This window comes from Netta rufina (assembly GCF_964035555.1).
Source record: "Netta rufina genome assembly, chromosome: 1".
Lineage (NCBI taxonomy): Eukaryota > Metazoa > Chordata > Aves > Anseriformes > Anatidae > Netta > Netta rufina.
Window position 1 is genome coordinate 185,981,243 of NC_140123.1, and position 18,840 is coordinate 186,000,082.

An 18,840-nucleotide genomic window follows, 5' to 3' on the forward strand; every position below is an offset into this window, starting at 1 on the left:
AAGCAGCAGTAGGGCTGAGTAGTGGTTGTAAGATCTGGTACATCATAAGTGCACATACTACTTCACTATTATTTCTACAGTGTTGTACGGTGAGACTTAGTTAACAAGGAGAGAACAAGAGAAGAATATTCAGTTTAAGGGAACAGCACAGCACACAGTTAAGGTGACTGCAAGATTACTGCTAAGCCATCAGCCAGCCCATCAGTTATTTTTCATTTTGTTGAAGTAAAATACAATGCTTTATTCTACAGTGCATTTGCAGAAACACAGAACAGTTTTCACCCCACCGCCTCCTTTTTAAATCCGTCATCTGACACATTCTGACATACATCACAGCAGACATCTGGACTACAGTAAAGAAATAGGAGAACCCTGTATGAACTCCAAGTTGTTAGACCAGCAAGTAGGGCTTTTAAGCCTGCTTGGCTTAAGATATTCAGCATCAGTTAACCAGAATGAATCATGCATCATTCAAGTTCACTGTGCGGATATATTACTGTAACACTCCCGTAACAAGATTACAAGACATACATGTTCTTGGGACAGACCGGTCTCAGAAGTCTTTACAGAAGTCTGAGAACATTGAGAAACTCAAAAAAACAAACAAACAAACAAAAAAAAACAGAATAAGAAAAAATTAACATAATTCATCAGTATCTTCTGAAGCTTGCAGGACTCATCTACACTTCTAAACAGAAGCATAAAGCTATACACTTTTTTTCCCCCTCCAAAAAAAAAAAAAAAGCAGACTAATTGCCACTCTTTACACTTTTCAGAAGTATTACAAGTGTCTCTTGGATAAACTTCACAGAATTTCAGAATGTGTGCCTTTCCCTGAGGCCAAAAGGTGTTGGATTCACTTAGGAATGGATTTCTGTTAAGCATTCTTAGCTTTAAAATCAGAAGAGGACTGAATGCATCTTCAACACTGGAAAAATCACTCACATCTGTCAATTAAAGGAAATAAGAGAAATTAATTTTGATTACCTTTACATAAATAATGATTTTAATAATTTTTTCTTCTAGAACTTCCCTTCTAGCAAGATGCAATACACGTTTAAACCAATCTTTCAAACAAATTTCTTTGACTATAGTAGAGCCACCATAAATACTTCCCCCTGCAGAACCACAATCCCACCGAAGTTCCCCTTATGATCCCTAAATACATGATGCCTCATTTGGGGGTATACAAAATACCAAAGTCAGCAATACCCTGTACTTAATGCTCAGACTTTTCTTACAGAGTGAGGGAAAATACTGTTACATGTTATGTTTACTGTACTTAAGATTGCAAAAATCAAATCTTAATATATTGTAGCAGAGGTTTTTATATGTCATCTTTCAAATGGTATAGAGCAGTCTATGATATTTTTAAAGCAACACTCACTGGTGCAGGCATTCCAGCTCAGAAGGCAGGTCACAACCTACATAAGCTTTGTTCATTAAGCTGTACTCCAGCAGTGCACAAAAACAGGGATCCTACAAGAAAAGATTAATGTTTAACATAAATCATGCTACTGTGTGTAATGAATTTTCAAACAAATTAGCATAGCACACGAATGCAGGAGATTTAACTGGACCTCTTCCAGGAACAGAAGGCGGCAAACAGTGCAGGTGTGGAATAACATTGGAGAAAGATCCTGAGAGCTGCAGTGTTACATTTGTTGCATATAGGTGTGGGGAGACTAAGCTTTTTATTCAGCTTGTTTTCTGGAATATTGTTTTTCTTCTATTTTATCAGATATTAAGAAGTGCTTGGGAGTCTACTGTACAGGTGCCTGAACTGTCCACCCTTACCTCTGGAGCTGAGGCAATCCCAAATGCAGACTGAGGACAGCACACCAACTATCAACATAAAAGATGTTCTCTCATATCAGATAACCCCATAGATTAGTCATTTATCATGGCAAATATCACGTGCAAATCAAAAATAAAAGCAAACAAACAAACACTTACTTTCACAAGAACGTGGGGATTTCCCACAACGATCAGCAAAGCTTTTGCTCTAGTAATTGCTACATTAAATCGCTTTGGGTTACAGAGAAAGCCCAAATAGTATTTCTCTTCCATAAACATGCCTTCATGAGATCGCACCTAGAAATTAATTTCAGAATTGGAATAATGAGAAACCAACTTCCCTAGCCGTAGAGTAACTATGATGAGCAACATAGGATTTGCTCACCGCAGCAAACCACAGGTCAGTGTGAGCAATGCACAAGCTAGCTTCGTAACCACACTTCCCACGATGCATTTTCCCGTGGACTTTCCACGATGGATTTTTCCAGGTCTCTTCTCCTATAGTCCCCTAACACAACTTTAGCAATTTCAGAAGAATGGCATATTAGCTTTATTTTAGGATCATGAATACCCACTGTAATTTGAAACGCAAAATACTAACACTACATCCTGAAAAACACCTTTTTTTTTTTTTTTTATTTTTAATCTTTTCAGTAGAAGAAATGGTAGTTACTGGTTTTCTAAGTTCTACAGCTCAATGATATTTCAGAGTGTCTCGTCAGTGAGCTTTGCCGTAGCCTAGAGGAAAACGCCACTGAAGCAACTAATGTGCTTTGTAATGATTTCTCATCAAGTTTTCACCTTTATTTCAATCAATATTTGAACTCATATTTGATAAAGTAATTTTCCATCACTAATAATGGGTTTGTGTAAGTAGGAGCACAGTACATACCTACAACTATTTTAAGATAGTTTACAATGCTGGAGTGAAAAGCCACGACATGATAAAGTATGAAGAAGAGTAAGCATGGTTCTGCTGCCCTTAGGAAAAAAACAAGCAAGCAAACCCCCAAATGCTTCCTCCAAGCCACAAGACAACCCCTCACCCAAACAGATTTCTTCCCTCCTTTTCCTCCCCAGTCATCCTGTTTTCCAGTCTTTGGTTGTTTTAATAGCTATTTTGTCCTCTCTCTTAGAGATCCTATGCACTGCTGTTAGAAGTAGTCCAGTGTATCTTCAGCCACACACTCCTGGTCTGCATTGCCTCCTTTCACCAGTCTGTCCTCTGTGCCATTACCCAGACTCACAGGGGCACAGCCTGTAATAGTGCACATTCTTGAACAGTTCTGAAGGATCCCAGGTCACAAATGCCTCAAGAACTCCACATTCCAGACTTACATCTTTTACTTTACTTTAAGACTTACTGCTCCAAAAACATCCTACCATTTGAACCAAAAGCAAGCACACAGACTGCACTCTGAACCCAGCTTCACACTGCAGAGATAAAGGTCTATAAAGGTCCGCATGGGCCTGTAATACCCACCAGAAAAAAGTCTAAAGCCCCAAAACACAATCACATGCACTGAACTGCTATCACTGGGATGTTCAGTGTCAGGTTAGCTTTTCTCTCAAGTTTCCCAACCACCTTCTTTGCTGACTCAGCACAGCTTCTTACTCCTGGCCAGCAGTTCAGCATGTATGTACAATATCTTCACCAGAGTATACTTGGATGTTAGCTCAGAACATAAAGGATCAGTATCACACATTCCTGTATAAAGGCATCTGCAAAACATGTCAAGATTGATCAGCTAATTGCTTATAGCAGCTGCTGCTTCTACTTCTTGACTCCACACTGAATTCTCCTTACAAGCACCAAGAAAAACCTCCACTATCAAGAGCCCCATCCAACAATTCTGTTCCTGAGAAGAAATTCTGTTCCTGATGTTTTTTTTTTTTTTTTCTCCTTATGGGGTTTTCACGTGAATCCACATACCAAAGATGTGTGCATATGCTCTGGAGTGAACATCTAGCATTGAGAGCAGGAACTGGCACACACCTGCACCTAATCAAAAACAAAGGGGTGGTAAACACTGGTGTGTGGAGCTCCTCCTCAGTCTTCTGAGGCCTGGTGTCTCAGCTGCTGCAGACAGTTTTCAGGCTGTTGACTGGAGTGTGGTAATCAATCATTGTGATTCACTCAGTTCTCTAATATTTATAATGCTTCCAGTTTGCATCTTCTCTAAACATGTTTAACTGAAGGTATGTTATCTGCATAAAACTCTAAAACAAACTTAGTGTGAACATCCAAAAAGGTTTGAAGTTTACTTCAAAAAGCCCAGACAGCACCTTGTTCACATGTGCTTAAAATAAGCACTTTTCCCAAATACTGCAGACTACTGATAATAAATATAGCTTCCTCCTTCCCTTCCCTCCCTAAGCCTCATGCCAAAGGAGCTAGAGAATTAAAAATATATTAAAGTATTCTACACAGGACCAGAGCAAAAATACATACCGTTGATAGGATGGTAACCAGGTGCTCCTGCCCTTGAAACTCTTCCACCGTGCCAACTTTAACATCTGACAAATCAATGCTTCTCAGAAGAAATCTGATTTTTTCCACCTACAAAAAAAGATTTGAAGGATTTTTATTTTTTTTTTTTTTTTTAACACATTTGAGAGTGGATTACTTCAAAGCCAAAACATACCTCACAAAAATAAGGAATTTAATGCAGACGGGTTGTAGGAAATGCCCGCAGCAAGGTTAGCCATTAGCCACTAGTGAAATTTAAAAATGAAACAGCAGCTTTTTTTCTGAGATGTTTAACACTTCTTACATGACGCAGCAGGTGAAATACTTTCACCATGTGTACAGAAATTGACAGTTTTTTGATAAATCCAGATTTCAATGAGAAAAACAACTTAGATCTTAGGAGTTTATCCATCGGAATCCTTCTTCCAGTGTAGAATGTATCCAAAACCAAGACTTAAAACAGGTGTGGTAGGGCAAGCAGCTTCCCCCATCCCTCCAGAAGACTGTGCAGAGATTCCCCCTCTGCTTGCCAGCTGCACCATGCAGAGTGAAAAGCAGAGGCTAGGTGTGCCTACAGGTGCCTGCTCTCTTCTGGAGGGTACAAGGCAGTGTTTTCCACCACAATGCTGGTATGTTTGGGATAAGCATACGACCACCAGGAAAAAGCTGCTTGGAGACTGCAGCTGAAGTGCTCCAAATTAAGTGAAAAATGAACCACGGCTAAGCCAAGGGTTACAGTGCTTCTTTTCACATCAGCATTCTTGCAAGACAAAGTGACTTTCCTGAAGCAGACATTATTAGTATGCCTTGCACCATAGGCAGATGAAGGACACAATCATACTCCCTGAACCACTTCACAGGTTTTAATATAAGAGGTTCAGCCACATCTCTACCATACATAAGTATTTGAAAAATAAGTAGTAACTGTAAATACAGGTGGGTGCATATGCTTCAACAGTGGAATCAGCACAGACAACTCTAATTTGCAAGTCAGACTTCTTCAAAAAGGGGGCTGGTCTTTTCCACATGCCTTACTGTGTTTGCCCCAGCCCTCACATGCATGACCACAAAGACTGAGATGCGCACATCAAAAAAAAAAAACTGAACGCAACCTGTCCAGAGCATCCTCTGGAAATAAAAGATTTTAAAAATGAAAGCAGACATCACGCACTTAACAGACTTGAAGTTGCCATCCAACATTCTGTACGTGTTCAAAGAGCAGTACAAGCTTCGAGCCTGACTGCTGGACTGCTAAGTCCCAATTCCTGTACTTTCCTCAAAGTCACAACAAAGCGACATACCCTCTACTTGCTACATTTCCCTTTTGTTCCGCTCCTCAGTGTGCATGGTAAGTGAGGATATCAGATACCTGTTCCAGCTGTCAGATATTAAGTTCTTTACTTGCTCCCTACTCCCAACAACTGAAATACCTGCTTTGATCCCTGAAACCACAAGCAGATCTCTCCCTATCACTTCCTAATTTATGAAACGAAGCAAAGCAGAATGCCATTAGTGCTATCTAGGTTTACAGTTCAATGGAAACATCATTAAAGATTGATAACACGCTATGTAATGACACAGTGACATCCTGACACAGGCCTTCCTGCTCTAACAAACCACAACATGAAATACACTAACTCTGAAGTTTTTAAACACTACTGATACCTGTTTACGATACGGTGTAATCACTCCAATATCAGTCACAGACACTGCAGTGCTTTCATTTTTAGCCAGGTGGCAACAGTACTGCATCACTTGGACTGCTTCAGTTGGATTAAACCACGAGGGGCTGTGGCCTTCACGTGTTTCATTGCCCTGGATTAGGGGAAGCAAAGCGAGCAGATGAAGAAAATGTGCAGAAATTAGTATGTATTTAACAGATTATATCACATCTTTTTTTTGCATTTAGGATGTTTGAGACTAATGTTATATGCTTCTTTGCTATAAATCCTTTCCAATGAACGAACAAGCATCACTTAACACCTTTTTTAAAAGCTAGATTTATAGTATATTTACAGATGACAGTGCTTTGTATACGTGACAGAGGATGCAAATCGCAACTCAGAGTGACAGGTGTTACCAAGCTGCTATCCTGCTTTTCTGCAAGGTGTAGGAGTTCAAAAAGCACCTCCAACAGTAGATTTACCACTTGCTACTTCACCACTTCTTGGAAGACCAAAGAAAACTTTTCTTCCTGATATACTATTCCCTCTCCTCCCTCCAACTTCATCTTTAATAATCTTCCAGTTGTAGGGGATTGTATTCATTCTAATACAGCAAACTCTTATCAGAAATTATCTAAATCTAATGAAGCTGCCTGTAGCTCCGTGCTGCTGCTTTATTTGCCAACTTGATTTTTTTTTTTTATATTAAAATGTCTCCACAAGACGCTGTGATCTGCAGCTACTTAAGTTGTTTGTGAACATCTGCCTTCAGTGGTTGTTTCATCAAAACCCAACCAAGTACTGAACAAGTAGATTTTCAAAACCAAGAAGCCACACTTCTTACAAAAAGCTTGTTTTCATACCCTTTCTGAAATCCATTCTTAAGAATAAAACTTGCTGTCTACATTATCAGACAACTTCTGTGAGGCCCCTTTGTTTATACTTGACTACGTGAACTTTTTACATACCCTGACTCCATGAAAAATTAACGGAAATCCCTTCCTGGGCAATTTCTCCCAATGCAACAAAGAAGTTACTACTGAAGTGTCTGCACAAACTTCCAGCTCTTTATGATAAAACAGTTTAGATGGTAAAGCAAGCAAGGCAGAATGTGACCTGTAGTTCTTTATGAGCTTTGTGATCTGCAGAGACCAAAAAAATACAAATCTGTTACTGAAACAGGCAGCTATTCATCAAGCTTCAAAGCATGCAGCAGCTCCCACACAGGTATCTTGCCATCCTGTAGTATTTAGCTTTTCTAAAGCTGCCAAAGAACTGCATTAAAGGGAAAAATTGTAATTGTGATCTGTAAGTAAATACTAAATAAAAAAAGTCTTAAGAAGGACCATCTCTTTTCCCTCTAAGGGGAGAGGAGACAAAATGAAAGAATGAAATTTACACAAAAGATGAAATTGGCATTCTCCAGTTTAAGGCATCCTATTTGCAAGCCCATTTCCTTTTTTAATCAAGTCAGATTCTTTTCTTGGAGTTTCCATAGATGTAACCTGCTTCTTGGGGGAAGCCCTGATGGGCACAGAAAAAGCATCAGACGAGCTTGTTATTAGAACAGCTAACAGAAGCTGGCCTTGGAAAATTTACTTGTCTCTAAATGAAAAAATGGCCTCGAAGAAGCAATTCCAGCCATTAATAGCCAGCTCAAAGAGCACTAAAGCCTTCACTTTGTGCTCTCTCACCATGCCAGCTTGCCTTAAGCATTGTATACGTAACACAAGAACAGAAGTTTGCTGTAACAGATTTTAAGAGGAAGTTTGAAGTAACTTTTCATTAGGTTGAACCCAACCTAAAAGCTAGAGCTAAATATCACCCACTCCCTGTCCCCTCCAGCAACTGCCATCAGACTTCCTCCTCTGGCCACACAATTATTGCGTCACCTTTGGTTTTAATTTTTCAGAGTATAGTACCAGAAGAATGAGAAGGCACTTTAATAAATCAAGTTTACATTTTAGCCCTGTATCTCAGCCTGTGACAAGAACTTAAAGCCACTGAAACATTTGTGCTTACTTACCTAGCAATGCTACCTCTGGCACTTGAAATGGACTTTAGGCACTTCACGGTACAAGAGCATTAGGAAACTGTAATGACACTCTGAACTGTTTCCCTACTAGTCAAACTGACACAGAGTCTAGCAAAAAAGGATGTTTTTAGTACTCCATATATGGACGACATATTCAACATGCATGTGTAGAGTTGTCCTCATTCAAGAACTTACTGCCCCAAATAGTGCCCTTGTCCCCAGCTTTTCATTCTCTACCTTTCAACCTTCAGAGCTATGCAAGACCACAAAGCGAGACTGAGCTTACTTTGTTTAAATTTAAGTGTTTACTCAACAAATGTTGAGTAAGAAGTAACGGTTCTGGTGAGTCGTATGAAATCTACTTATGAGGCTCTTCGATTCAAATCCATACTTCGGAATGACATTAAGGGGCTACTCTGGTCAAGGATATATCAACGGGGTGCCAGATCCTGATTCTGAAATACGCTCACCAAAACGTGTTCACCAACTGTCCTAAAAACATTTCACTAATGGTAATTTGCTTCTGATACCCCAGTTCATGTACTGGGCTGCTAGGTGTAGTTACAGCTCAGAGATGAAAGGAATAGTTTAAGTATTTCTCTATGTCATGGAACATTCAGCTATTTCCAGCTACCCTGTAAACACTGTTTTCTTATGCTTGTATGACAAATATCCAAAGCTATCCTTCAGAGGAAGAAGAGGTAAGGAAACAGGAAGTTTATTTTTTTCCCCTTCCTGAAATAACTTGTTCAAGCTTGTGCATTTGTGGAGAATTATGAGCAAGTTTGGAAAATGGAGATGGAAGGGAATTTTAAGCTGTTATTTAGAATTATGCTGTGTGTACTACGTTTGACCAGCTCTGAAGGGGCTGTCTGTTTTTAAGCCAAAAAGGGCTTTAGGAGGTTAGAAGGCTGAACGTCCTTGATATTCTGAGTATTTATTCAAAATAATCAAGTCTTCCTAGAAAAACAACTGTTTGAGTTAGTTTTAAGTCTAAGCATTAAGGAGTAAAGAAAGGTGGTAAGGAAACATCAGCAACCACAGTTTCTCCTTCTTCACAACAAGTAAACTAAAATAATTTGGTTTTACTCACCAACAAAGGATTATATGATCCAGAGGCACTGAAAGCATCCTCATCTCTCAGATACATATCCCTTGATAACAGTCGTTCCAGCAAGGACATATTTAATCCAAATGCCAATGCAATTTTTGATTTTATTACAGGTCCTAACTGCTTTGGATCTCCAACAAGAACTATCTGTATATATAGATAAAAAAAACCCATCTTGTATTATAACAGTTATTAGAAAATGTAGTTTCAGTAACATGCACACTTCAAGAAACGCAAGATGTGTTTAAGTACTCTGCTTTCCTCACAGACTTCTGGGCCTAAACCTGTGCAAACAAATTAGAAGTATGAAAAAATAGCAGCTTGCATTCTACAACATTCACAACGGTAAGAACAGCAAGCAAAAACCTTGTTCTTCCTTTCAGAAGATGACTCTAAGAGACCTACCTGTCCATTAGCTTCTGAAATCAACCCGATAGGAATCAGACTCTCTGGTTCACATGCTTGCCCAGCTTCATCCAAAATCACATGTGTGAAGTGTCCAAGCCTACAATTAAGTAACATGAACTCAAAAGAGGGCTTTTTTTTCAGATTAGTTCATTCTGCCACCCTGTGGTTGACCTCAGTAGCTCCGTAAACTTCCTTGTCATGTGCACCAGGAACCTCCCCTCCACATATACATCAAAGATTAAAATATTTCAAACACAGAAGGTAGAAGAAACAACTCACTAAGTGATTCCTCATCTGTGATTTCTCATCCACACTATCATATACGCAACCACTGCTTATCTTAAAGTATTAGTTAGGGCAAGGCTAAGATTAAAAAAAAAAAAAAACTTGGAAAAAAAAATCATTGTTCTCAAATTCCCTCAGCTACGTAATTAGAATAACGCACTTGGTTTATGCAAAGACAATCACTAGGCCCTGTTTCCACCAAACAACTCTTAAGACAGCTAAACACTTAAAGCATTCTTTTAAAAAGTTATTTTCCTCTGATTTTGCTTAATAGCACTTTATATTGAGGTTGTTTACAGCTAGTTTTCTCATCAGGTCACCTTTACTAAGTAAAATCTAATTTTTAGTGTGAACTCCTACAACAATACTTTTAAGCCAACATGACTGTAAGAAGCAATATAGTTTCTAAGGATACAACTGCTGGTGGTGGAAAACTACTGCGTCAAGACTTTTTATTTTTATTCAAGGTATTTGTTAAGCTTCCTGTGTGTGGAGAAAGTCTCAGCTGAAACATTACTAAAAACAAGAGGTTTGCCAGGAATACAATTTACAAACAGAGGTACATGCAATAAACTGCATGAAAACAGCTGAAGTTACAATACAGAGGGAATCTAAGGCTTGAGATTTTGTAATTTCCAGCTATGTCAGCAATACTCCTGTCTGTAGTACAGTACCTTACTCCTGTTTGATAAAACATTCCTGCACTGCTACAAGTGGTAATTATTATCCTGAACCAAGATGCTTTCCAAATATCTTCGCCATCTTTGCAGTAAGGTTTCACTATGTCATCAATTTGCTGCAGAAACAAAAAGGTATTTTGTAAAACAAAAATGCTACTTGTTGTTTTCATTTGAAGAAAAAGCACTGAAAACTATGTTGGAAGCTAAACAAAACGTTTTGATTTAGACCTGAAACTGAAATGAATTCTTCATGAATGTGCTTAAGCAATATATTTGCATTTCCTTCATCTTAGGGATCCAAATTTTAAGATATATTTCATATACACATTTTCCAGTTCATCCTCTGGAACGGCTACAGTAGTTATTACTTTGGATCCTACCCACCAAGCCTAACCAGCCTATTAAACATTGACAGTTACATTAATAAATCAGTAGTTTTAGATAAAATATTAGAAGTGAAATAATAACTGGTAGTTATCTGTAATACTTACCTCTGGTGATCTGCAGCTAGCATTGATTCGGACCATAGCTCCTGGTTTTAAGAGATTGCTTTGATGCAGCCTCAAGCAGATCAGATCTGTTGCAGCATTTGATGGAGCACAAACTAAGATCCGACTATCTGGTAAAGTATAATGTATCTACGTTCAAGAAGATGGACATAAAGTAAGGTTAATTTGGAGATACAGCAATAGCTAAAATGTGCTCATGTTGTGCCACTGAATACAGAATCCAGATGAGTTTTGAACATGTTATACTCATCCACACTTCTGCAGTTCAAGAACACTAGTCTTGACAATGATAACCTAAGGGTACCAACAGCAGAAGTATTTCATGGTTACCATGTTGATGTATACCTGTGTTTTAGGAATGCACTACGCAGTCCTGGAATTGTGAGTCAGGTACTGGACACAAAAGCTTTAAAAATATAAAAACGGGAAGACTTGAAAATAAGTCATTCAGGAATTCTGTAAAATTCCTATCAGAATCTTTCATTATTTTGCATAGCTCAAGAAAATTGCTTGCAAGAGCATTTCATGAATTCTTGTTTGGGAAAAAAATGTGATGGTACTTACAGAACTACCCTAAGTGTTCTAACACTGAAATGGTTATAGATGACCCAATCATCATCTACCTCTACCTGTAAAATAGCTTCGACTACCGTTATTGTTTTTCCAGTTCCTGGTGGCCCAAAGAGAATGTAAGGCGTTGGACGACATTCACCACTCACTATCCTTTTCACTGCCAGTTTCTGTTGCTCATTCAAAGCAGGATTGAAAAATTCACCAGCTCTCTGCTTAAGTGCCACAGTTTCATCAACTATGATCAAGATAAGCATATATTAAACATGAACATAAGTATTTTCAGCACACACAGGTTAAAGCAACTCCAATTCATGTTATGTTTTACATTTTTTTTCTTTGTTTAACGTGGTAACAACTACCAAACTCCCCCCTCAAACTCTGATTTTCCTAGAACAGCACAGAGAAAATAAGACATTAATATTTCAGAATTGTACTAGATCTTTCATAAAATTGAAGGACAGAAAAGGATTATCATTATCTACTGTAACCACATGTAAAAACTATTCAGTAATTTTAACATCAAGCTCACTTTTTTTTTGTCCTAGGGAAATACATTTTCAGTAATTTTTCAGGGATAATACTAGTGATATTACTTGTTATGGTGATACTACTTGATAACCAGCGGTGAAGTCATATGACAACTGTAATTTTTTCCCTCTCTCATACAGTCCAGCCCTAGCTTTCCACAACAGAATCTTATTAACCCATTAACAGAAGTACAATCTAGGCAACCTATTCCACAATTTAGGTATCCTATTGCTACAACATGATAAAATAACCCTATTTAAACATAAGCGTGCTTAATTGCTGAAGTGATGCCTCTCAGATATGCGAAGGAATGATATGCACTTTCTGAATCCTTTTAAAAATCTGTATCATTTTTTCCAAAATAGCTATCGCAGCATTCCAGTAACAAACCGGAAACTTGGAACATGAGCAAACATTTTCCAGTAGATGGCTTGGAATAATTTATTGAGTACAAAATATCACTGGATGCTTGTTGAGCTGAAGATGTTTAAATACTCCACAGAAGGACTCTAATGAAAATTCCTGCTAGTACCACTGTACAGTTTCTCCTTAAAAGAGCACGAGGGCATCTGAAAGGCACCACCATACTAAGTCCTGATTTGGCTGAAGTAATTGCAGTGTTGAACTGTTATTCTTTAATAAAGAAAGTAATAAAGCATACCGAGCTGGCTTGTTTGTGCAGGAACTGTCACCACGTCTGGTATGTTCATCTGCTTGGATGCCACGCATTTTGTCTGTCTGTTCCGCAGTTTTTTGACCTGAAAACATCAAGTCAAGGTAAATGTGTTTATAATCTTACAGTTACAGGCAATTATCTTCACTAATATTTTTGAAGTTGCTACATTTTATTTTTTCCCCCATTAAATGGCATTGTGTCATTAAACAGACTGTATGAGAAGAAAAGATGCAAGGAGTTTTCACCTTAAATCTAAGGTTTCTAGAAGTTTATGTTAAAATTAAGTATCTATTGCACAAATACTTTGCACACTGATAAGGATTGTGAAGCCATGGTTAAGTAGCTTACATCTTTCAGCAAAAGCCAATGTTCACATTCCATGCGTTTTGGCAAGATGATTTCATATTGCAGCATGGGAGGAAACTGTAGTGAACACGGCATTAACAGCACTCTGGACCAGATGTTACAGTTCTCCTAATAATACTCATCCCAATCAAGTGAACTGATGAGTGTTGGTGTTGATCACTTCTTGTACAGGACAGAGGTAGTTGTTTTCCAGCCATATTATCTTGGGATATTTGCTGCTTCCCCAGAGCCATGATGCCATGGAAATACTGCAAAACTTCTGCAGTCCTGTCCTTCTCATTACTTGCTCTGCTGCTTATCCATAGGTACTAGTGACTTGAATAGATCAGAGCTTCGGGGGTCATACAGGGATCTCTGGGGTAAGATGAGGGGTCCAAGTCATGTTCCCCACCACCCTTATAGTCAAACAGAAGGAACCCTGTAAGAACAGGCGCCTTGCAGTAACTAGCTGCGCTGCAGCTCTTACCAGTATGGCTCCGTGCTTATGTGCAGGAGCTCCTCGACTGCACATTATTCACTGCACAACCAGAGACATGCCCGAGTTGTCACCACAGGAGGATGGAACAGCAATGATATTGTCTGACGGTTTAACAACTCCCCACCAGGAATGGGACAACGTGGGTGGACTTCCCACGAACAACTCGCATTACCCTCCTGGTCACAAGTTGTGCTGCTGACTGGAGATTTCTATCATTCACATACCTACTGCAATACATCCAGGAAATTTCCAGAATTACTAGAGTGAGCTGGTGACAGCTTCCTGACATAAGTGGCAGAGACACTGATCAGGAATAATTCCTTACTAGACTTGCTGCTCCCATACAGGAAAAAGCATGCTTCCACAGAGCAGCCTCTAGTGCAGATACTGCAAGGTAACCTCAAGATCTCAAAGAAGGCTAAAAAGGTAAGAGCAGTCAGAACTTTGGACAATCTAGAGCAGACTTCAGTTTGTTTGAAGAATCACTGAATGAAGTGCTCTGGGAAGCGGACATGGGGAGAAAAGGTGCCCAGGAGATCTAAAAGCTGTCTGAGACATCTTAAACAAACCATCGTGCTGCACAAGATCATCTGGCATTTCAACAGAAGGTCTGCTTAGCCAAGCTTGTAGCTTCTTGATGAATTCATAAAATCCAAGCTGGAAGGTTAAACTAGGACAGGCAAAAATAGAAAAACACTGCTTGGAAAACTGGACAAAATCTGGAGAATCAAAGTCCAGCTGATGTTTAAGTGTGGCAGGAAGGGAGTAACAAGAACAGACTCTGCAACTGTTGTGTGGAAGAGACAGCTCAGAGATGGATGAGAGAAGACAACTTATTGAGGGATGATACACGACAGAAGAACTCAATGCCCTTGAGCAGTTTGGGAACAAGAGGGAAAAGTAATGGAATGGCACTGTGCTATGAGCCACTGCTACTTTAAGCCACTGGATGCACCCATATTCATCCAGTAGCTGTTACTCACGACAGTGATACAGTTGTGGATACTGCTGCCTACTAAACGGAAAAAAAAACACCTCCCCATCCTCCCCCCGCAAAAACAACTTGTCATTCCCACAACAAATTAGGGATGTCCCTGACAGCAGGATGAAGCTAACATTGCTCCAATTTAAGATGGATAAGGAAGATCGTAAGAACTACAGCTCTTTGGCCTCAGTCCAGTCCCTGAACAGATCATGAAGCAAATCCTTCTGGATTCACACATTTAGAAAAAGGTGACCAGGAACAGTTCACACAGTAACAAGGGACAGAGCTTTCTTAATAGGTGGCCAATCCAATTTCCTTCTCTAAAGAAGGGACTTATGTGGACAAAAGAAAGCAGTCATTGTAATACTCTCTGACTTCAGTAAGGCTTTCAAAAATGGTTTATTTACCACAATATTCTTATTTGTAGTCCAAGGACACGACCTAGATGAACACTGTTAGATGAGCTGTAAGTTGGTTGAATTACTGGGTTCAAAATGCATTAATCAATAGCTTGATACTCACCTGCAAACAGGCCACAAGCTAGGAACCCCAGGGTTGTCACTGGGGCCAGTACTATTTAGCATCTTCAAGAATTAGGATGAGACCGAGTACACCCTCAATAAAATAGCAAACAAAGTCAGGATTCATAGTTGAAATGCCTGATGGCTCACCTACAATTCAGAGGGACCACGAGAAACTTTAAGTTAGGCCAATAAAAAACAAAACAAAACAAAAAAAAACAACTCATAAAATCAGTAAGTAGTGGAAAGCTCTGTACCTGGGACTGAGTACCTGCATGAACCAAGACAGGCTGTGAACCCGCTGTCTGAGTGAGTTCCCTAAGCCCTTTCCAGGATCCTGGGTTACGGCTAGATGAATACAAACTAACAGCATGTTCTTAAGAACTTAAAAGAACTTAGCTTTTTTAGCTAAATTTGGAGGAGGTAAACAGGAATCTCTTGCCCATAAGGGCTTAAATAAATAAGACTTGGACAAAAAAAAAAAAAAAAAAAAAAAAAAAGAGAATCACAGAATCATAGAATTTCTAGGTTGGAAGAGACCTCAAGATCATTGAGTCCAACCTCTGACCTAACGCTAGCAGTCCCCACTAAACCATATCCCTAAGCTCTACATCTAAACGTCTTTTGAAGACTTCCAGGGATGGTGACTCCACCACTTCCCTGGGCAGCCTGTTCCAGTGCCTCACAACCCTTTCAGTGAAGAAGTTCTTCCTAACATCTAACCTAAAACTCCCCTGGCTAACAAACAAACCCTGGAGACAAACAGTTCTTTGCAGTAGCATACTATACAAACAAGGGATCACAACCACAAGTTGTGGGTAGAAAAATTGATACTGGAAATTGGGAAAAAATTGAGTGGAAAGGTTGTGAGACACTGAAACAGGTTACGCAGAGGCTCTGGAACCCCTGGACAAAACCAAACGAACCCCGACCCCAAGGCTGACTTGATCTGGTATTGGTGACAGTCCTGCTTCAAATAGTAAGAATGATTAGGTAGCATTCTTAAGTTCCTTTTAAGAAAGATGTTATAATTTCTTCCTGTAATTTAACTAGCAGTTAAGAAGCACAGGTAAATTTCCTTAGGCCAGGATGATTATCTTTTATGATAAAATTATTTCCTGCCACAGTGAGAAGACTTTACACATCTATTACGAAGTTGCTATTAACACTAGTTTAATGCAAATCTGACAATTCAAATTATAATCATACGGGTTGTTACTAGCACTTCTCATTCTAGGTGGGAGGGTTGCTTAATAGCATCAGTTGCTACCAAATTCTCTCTCCAGGTATCAAACAACCTCACTGCCAAGCAGGGTCACCTAGTACACACTGCACAGAATGGCAGCCAGGCGGGTTTTGAATATCTCCCGAGTAGGAGACCCCACGACTTTTCTGTGCAATCTGTTCCAGCGCTCTGTCACCCTCACAGTTCTTCAGTTTGTGCCCATTGCCTCCTGTGCTGTCACCGGGCAACACTGAAAAGAGACCAGCTCCATCCTCTAGACAACCTCCCTTCAGATAGTTATGCACATTGATCTCATGTTGATCTCAGTCTTCTCTCTCCAAGCTGAACAGGCCTAGTTCTGTCAGCTTCCCCTCATGAGGGATGTTCCATTCCCCAAATCACCTTCATAGCCCTCCACTGGGCTCACTCCAGGCTATCACACTGGTTAAACATGACTTCCTCTTGGTGAAGCCATGCTGACTACTCCTGATCACCTTCTTATCCTCCAGAAGGTCAGAGATGACTCCAGAATGAGCTGTTTCATCACCTTTCCAGGGATGGAGGTGAGGCTGACTGACCTGTAGCTGCCTGGGTCCTCCTTCTTGCCCTTTTTGAAGACAAGCTGCATCAGCTTTCAGAAGCAGAACATGACCGATTCTCTCATTTCTAACAACAGCTGTACAGTACTTAACTGTTACCAATGCTGTTAAGAGTTTTAACAAATATTTACAGAATATTTACCTTGCTCTCCTGCTGGGAGTATTGTTCAAGGCCATCATCAACACCACCATACTCGGTAATATTTTGGGTCTTGACAGCTTGTGGTGACCGTAAGAGAAGCCGTTCTGGAAATAAAACTTCAAGTTTGGAGAAGAAAGAAAGGAATTTGAAAACCACTTAAACACGACACACATGTTACTGATATCAGCTTGCTCTAAGTTTTCAAAACAAAACCTATCACAGAACTGGGAAAGACCCACGTGAAGTTCATATGAATTGTTCTACTCAACCATACAACACAGGGTACCTGTGCTTTTTATTTAATTCTGATGCAATGAAAACCACTGCCATTTCACATATTACTGTTACCACAGCATGGTCTATACAGTTCTCATTGGTTCAAACTGTTGACAGAAGTTGAAGTTTCCATTTACGTCCCCTGTAACGGACAAAAGCTCTTCTATTTTTTTTTTTTTTTTTTTTTTATAAAATAATTACAGGAAACTGTAAGAACATATTATTACAATGCATTCTTCTCAGTATGCCCTGATGTGAAAGCAACATAAAACATGAGCCTCCACGCAACTAACCCCCTCCAGACAGCTTCAGTAAACTGAAATATACCTTTTTCACCCAGACAGGTAGCTTGTTCAACCGCCAGCTGGCACCGTCTGCTCGTAATCCTGTTAGAATGGCAGATCAGCAGTTTGCGGTTAGAGTAAAATCCCAACATTCTGTAAGCTGCAAAAGCATACACCCTACAAGGCATCCCGTACTTTTTCTGTGAACCATTGCTTACAAAAACAGGAGTTTTTACACAAGCGTATTTACTGAAAAATGCACTGCAGAAATGTTAATCAACAGATATGCTGTGAGCAGCACTGATACACATAGTCTCTAGCCCTTCAGTGAGACAAAGATGCCCTTGCACTCCAAAGTCAGATAGTCTTTCAAGTAAGTTTTTGGCAAAGCCAATCTTTGATAGAAGATTATGCAGCTATATACAGATAACATGCCACAAATAAAGCAAAATGCAAGGTTTATGAATAGTCTCGCAGCCATATTGGTGTATTTTTCTTAAAAAACAATCAAAACAAAACCAACCACCCACATGACAGAAACCAATGCAACCAAAAACACAGCAACAACAACAAAAAAATCCCATACCACCCCAAAAACTACTCCACTGCCTGGCATTGCAGCAATCACTTACATGTTGAAACATTCTTGTCTTGTCTCTGTTTTGTATGTAGTGCCTACCATTGCAGTCTTATCAAGGAATATAGTTGGAAAGAAATGAAAGAATTGGCACCTGAGTTCTTAATTGTGCCCTTCCTGTATCTGCCCAGACTACCAACTGACAGCCTCATATTTTCAAGTTGCTTTAATAGAGGAATCACAAAATGGAGCTCTTTTCAAGTCTATTAAATACCTGCAGTGAACAAATTCCACATCCATGGGTTCCGAGTTGTAAGCCTGTTCAAAATCTGCATTGAATTTCAGAGTAACGTCTTCATTACATATCTGTTGCAAGAAAAAAAAAAAAGTTTACTGATGAAGGGCTTAGTCCTTTACACACAAAAAAGCATCTTTGAAAGCACTAGGAATAAAAAAAAAAAAGCCAATACCTAGATTTACTAACTACTAATACATTACATTTCTAGATTATGTTATGAGTGCTTTTAGGCCAGGTGACAATTATAATCTAGGTAGAAAAAAGGAAGCCTACAGTCTTCAAAACAACTAAATTAACAATAAAAATACACTATTTAGAGCGTAGATAAAAATCTAGCTTCCCCAAAACAGGTT

The 18,840-nt window shown here is 39.3% G+C and overlaps 1 protein-coding gene across 1 annotated transcript in view; it reads right to left on the minus strand.

Annotated features, from left to right (window-relative positions):
* Nucleotides 1-1,383: 1,383 nt before the first annotated feature.
* MOV10L1 (Mov10 like RNA helicase 1) overlaps nucleotides 1,384-18,840 on the minus strand; it is a gene marked incomplete at both ends in the record, with an annotated part of 36,659 nt that continues 19,202 nt past the window's right edge. Inside the window, 13 exons of the mRNA XM_084306229.1 lie at nucleotides 1,384-1,479; nucleotides 1,957-2,094; nucleotides 4,250-4,357; nucleotides 5,933-6,082; nucleotides 9,060-9,224; nucleotides 9,483-9,582; nucleotides 10,445-10,566; nucleotides 10,942-11,088; nucleotides 11,589-11,767; nucleotides 12,722-12,818; nucleotides 17,053-17,168; nucleotides 17,656-17,714; nucleotides 18,464-18,555. Coding sequence (XP_084162355.1) covers nucleotides 1,384-1,479; nucleotides 1,957-2,094; nucleotides 4,250-4,357; nucleotides 5,933-6,082; nucleotides 9,060-9,224; nucleotides 9,483-9,582; nucleotides 10,445-10,566; nucleotides 10,942-11,088; nucleotides 11,589-11,767; nucleotides 12,722-12,818; nucleotides 17,053-17,168; nucleotides 17,656-17,714; nucleotides 18,464-18,555 — 1,569 coding nt within the window. The remainder of the gene's footprint in view (nucleotides 1,480-1,956; nucleotides 2,095-4,249; nucleotides 4,358-5,932; nucleotides 6,083-9,059; nucleotides 9,225-9,482; nucleotides 9,583-10,444; nucleotides 10,567-10,941; nucleotides 11,089-11,588; nucleotides 11,768-12,721; nucleotides 12,819-17,052; nucleotides 17,169-17,655; nucleotides 17,715-18,463; nucleotides 18,556-18,840) is intronic.